This window comes from Calonectris borealis, chromosome 5 (assembly GCF_964195595.1).
Source record: "Calonectris borealis chromosome 5, bCalBor7.hap1.2, whole genome shotgun sequence".
In the NCBI taxonomy this organism is placed as follows: domain Eukaryota; kingdom Metazoa; phylum Chordata; class Aves; order Procellariiformes; family Procellariidae; genus Calonectris; species Calonectris borealis.
Window position 1 is genome coordinate 13,235,932 of NC_134316.1, and position 4,179 is coordinate 13,240,110.

At 46.0% G+C, this 4,179-nt stretch overlaps 1 protein-coding gene across 5 annotated transcripts in view; it reads right to left on the minus strand.

Annotated features, from left to right (window-relative positions):
* The window catches only part of PPP2R5C (protein phosphatase 2 regulatory subunit B'gamma), an 83,963-nt gene extending 79,990 nt beyond the window's left edge, over positions 1 to 3,973 (minus strand). For 2 of the 5 annotated variants that reach the window (XM_075151078.1, XM_075151075.1), the window contains exons 1-2: positions 3,841 to 3,971; positions 2,160 to 2,225 (exon numbers count right to left, since the gene is read on the minus strand). In XM_075151078.1, the coding sequence (XP_075007179.1) occupies positions 2,160 to 2,225; positions 3,841 to 3,867 (93 nt within the window). In that variant the 5' untranslated portion in view covers positions 3,868 to 3,971. Of the gene's footprint in view, positions 1 to 2,149; positions 2,226 to 3,840 lie in introns of those variants that run through there. The other 3 variants (XM_075151077.1, XM_075151082.1, XM_075151079.1) reach the window with 3 other exon arrangements.
* Positions 3,974 to 4,179: the final 206 nt, after the last annotated feature.

The following is a 4,179-nucleotide window of genomic DNA, read 5'->3' on the forward strand; positions in this document are numbered from 1 at the left end:
ATGAATTTAGTCAAGTGCTATAAAAGTGTCTATAAATAAAGTATTTGTGGGATGCTGCTGCTTGTGTTGTCCCTGTTCGTTGAATAGCAGACAGTTTCTAGTCTTTACAATCTGACATTTGCATTAAATGCATATGCATTAAATGCATTTTGAGGAAAAAAAAGAAAAGAAACGAACTAGCATATTTTCAAACCTACTCATAGTCTAGAAGAGGATTTTAAAAACCCATGTTAAAACACATGTACAAGGAAACTGAAGACAACGTTCTTTAAAGAAAAAAACCAAACAAACTCTAAAAATGTATTAACAGTGTGTTCCTGAATACTTCTATATTTACTAATCTTCACTACATTAACAAATAGCCTCCTTTCTGCTCATATAAGCACCAGCTAACATACATCATGATTACAGCCAACCACATTAGAATGCAAAGTCTACGTTACTATTTGTGTGCAATTATTCTATTAATTAAGTTAATGAGTCAAGCACTGAGGTGTTCAAAATTGTATGGAGACTAAATAATGCCCACTGGGAATGGCAATCCCAGTATATGTGCCAGTCATGTTCCCAGTCCCTTTCCCCATTCTGCCCCTACTCACATATAATTAAGTATCATAGATAACATAAGTAAACTGTACTTTTCATTGGGAATTCTACCTGGAAAGACAGCTGAAAGAAAAATGCACAGACACTATAACATATCCTGCTATTGAGATTCATCTCTCTCACATTTAAGTTAAAAAACCAGCTAGATCTGCAAACACAGAAAGAAATTACCAAGAAAACTGCATATACATTTTCAGTTAACATTTAAAGCTCTCCACTAACTATGGGAGCTTTACACTCTATCCTGAAGTACGAAGAAGGAATAAGAAAATCAGTTTTTGTCTCAGCAGCTTGTCATTCAGAAGCAGTCAGCAAATGTACAGCAAAGATTCTGATAATGACAAGCCTTACAATTGCACAGGAACTAAAATTACAGCCAAGAAGTAATACTCTTCAATGTAATAGCAATATACTGTAAAGACAGAACATATCACAATGAAGTACATCTATTTACACCATTATAAACATCTACACTGATACATTTCTTATCTCATTCTAAGAGCTTTCCTAGTAGCCAAGATTCCTCCTAATTAGGTTCCCTCCACCAAAACTCAATCACTCTCTTATCTGAATTTGCCAAAATACTTAAGTTTACAGATCTTATTAATTTGACAGTAGCATGCATCTTTCTACACAACAAACATATGAACACTCATTGAGGTGCATCAGAAAGAGCATACTAAATATTCCCACCCACCTACCCCCAACAGTCATTTCAGGGAGGGAAAAATGATAAAGCTGGATAAGTATTTTGTTCTCAAACATTATCTTTCAGTATTAAGACATGTAGTTTAGAGGCTGAAATACATAAGCTTTTCAGTGTAGCATTTTACATTCAGGAAGGTATGAACATTTTAAAAGAAATTTCAGAATCCACCTAAACAGTGGATTTCCAAATGAAGCAAATTTATTAATTCTGATTTTCTGGATTAATGTGGGAAAGGGAGTGAATAATGATTTAACTGACCCCTTCCAAGTCACTGCACCTTGCTGGTGGGCAAAACAGAGAGCAATGCAGGAGGAAAAAAAAAAATCAACAACAGAACAATCAGTCAAAAATGGAACACTCCATTGTACACCTATAAAAAGAAATCCCACAACAAAACAACTGGCAGCTTTGATGAAGCCTAAGGCCTCCTGACAATATAACAGACTATTGACACTTAACTGACAAGCCAACATCAACAGTTTCAGAGAAGAGAGCTCTGGGAATTACAGAGAACGATAAAAACTGCAATGAGCAACTAGAAGTCCAAAACCTCACAGCAAGACTAGAAAGTAAGACAGATGTACGCCTCATAACCAAAAAGGAAACAGATGAATATTTAAGATTGTAGCAAGCAAGTAAGTATTTATTTACTCTAAATAAAATTAACTTCCTCAAAAGCATCTTCTCTTAAGTCTTAAAAACACTTTTTGTCAAATGCCAGGGTTGTAGTTCCACAACCACCTGTCATGCCAAAATTATAACAATCTAGAAAAACTGGAAACACTCTTCAAAAGTCATGGCAAATCTGCCTGGAAAAAAACCTACATATTTTAGTAACATTTACCTCATGTTCTTGGTTATCTTGTCCATCTTTGACACTTTTTCCACTCTTGGCTGATTTTGCAGGTTCCTTTAAGAAAAAAAAAGTTTGCAGCCTCAGTTACTTTGAAAAGGGGATCTAGATAGATTTTTCAAGTCAAGAAAAAGCTGCTTTAAACATTTTTCATCTGCAGAAAGGTTTCTGAATTTTATTTCTGCCTCAAAATTCACCCATAAAGTATATAAAGATAAGCCTTCATATAGGTAAACACACAGGGACAAAGAATGCAAGTGATTTGAACCATGTCTAAGAAATTACCCTTACTATCTTTGGTTTTTAGCTTCAGGAATATTTATATTTAGTTTAGCTTTGAAACCAACATCAGTGCAGTAAACATTTAACACTTCGTTATTTTGTCTGTTCTAGGGGCTAGAAAGTCTAGTATTAGAAGTAGGCCCACAACTCAGATTTCTTCCTCCCAGCATTGTACTTAACTTGTATCCTTCACCCATAGCATATTTTTGAGATTTGTTATTCTCAGAAAAGTAAAGAAAAGTTTGAATGTTTTTAATATCAAAGGCGGAAAGGATTTTGGGAAAAAGTTAAAACAAACAAACCCCCACAAACCACAGCACCCAACCTCCCTACATCTAATTTTAAACGATGTTGAAAAACTAAAAGACAAGCAGAATTCAACCAAACAGAAAAGGTCTAGAGGGATAGCAGCTGAACGAGGCAGACCGTATACTTCACTGTTTCTGACTTCCACTCATATGGCTAATTACCTATCACATAAAACAAAGTGCAATCCAATTAACTTTCTGTTGGCTTTAGAAGTTTTCTGCGAACATTGCTTTTCCAAGCTCCTTTCGTGGCTGCCAGACAAATCACTCCTGGGAGCACCGGGGGAAACTGAGGCAAAGTGGGGCCGAAGCTAGATCCTCTCCCATCGTCAGGAAAAGAGGGTGAAAAGATTTCGAGTGGCGATTAGTGCTCCTTGAGTGCTTATGATGATCACCCAAGCGCAACTTCAACTGCAGCCAGAGCCACGCAGCAGTGAAACTTCGCGGGACGGAGACGGGGCAAGCAGTGGGGACAGACACCCCAGCCCTGCCGTGCCGCCATGAAGAACTCCCCTTCCCCCCCGCCCCAACACACCCGGGCCAGCCCCGAAGTACGAGGCACCCCCTCCCAGCTCGCCCTTCCGCCAGGCACGGCTGAGGGCACGTTTCCCATCCCCTCCCTCCAGCACTCCCCCGCACGCCAAAACCACGGCCTCCCTCCACCGACTCCCTCCCTCCGGCTGCCCCCAACTCCGCTCCCGCCCGCCGCGGGCTCCGCGTCCCTGCCTCGGCGGGGCGGACCCCCGGGGCCCGTCGAGACGATACCAGGACCCCCCCCACCCCCGGCCCAGCCGCCCCAGCATCCCCCGGACTAGGCCCCACGGGGAGCTGCCCCCTCCCCAGCACCCGGGGGAAAGCAGGGGGCCGGCATACAGCGGTGAGGGGAGGGGGCTGCCCCTCACCCGGCTCTCCCCAGCGGCAGGGAGCGCCCCACCGGCCCCCTCGGCGCCGGGCCCCGCTCGCCGCTGGCCGCCCCCCAGCCCCCGCCGCGCTCTGCCCCAGGCCCCTCCTCCCCCCCCCGGGGCCTGCGCCCCACAGCCTCCCCGCGGGACCCGGGCCCGCCCACAACCCCACCGACTCACTTTCTCCTTCTTGTTTTTATTCGGCATGGCCGCCCCACGCGCCGCGGCCGGAGAGGCGCAACCCCCGGCGGCCCCGCTCCGCGCTGCGCCCGCCCCGCGCTGCCGCTCCCCCCGTCCTCGGCGACGGCAGCAGCCTCAGCCCTCCCCCCACCCCCTTCCTCCTCCGCCCCCCGCCCGCGGTGAGCGGGCCGCTGCCTCCCCATTGGCTGTCCGCGTCACGTGAGCCGCGGCTCCCGGAGCGTCACCTCGTAGGCGGGGCTCGCGGCGGCTTCCCGCCCCTCACCCCTCTGTCACGCTCCCGAGCGGCGGCGGCCGGCGGGACCGGGCCCGGGGCTCCCC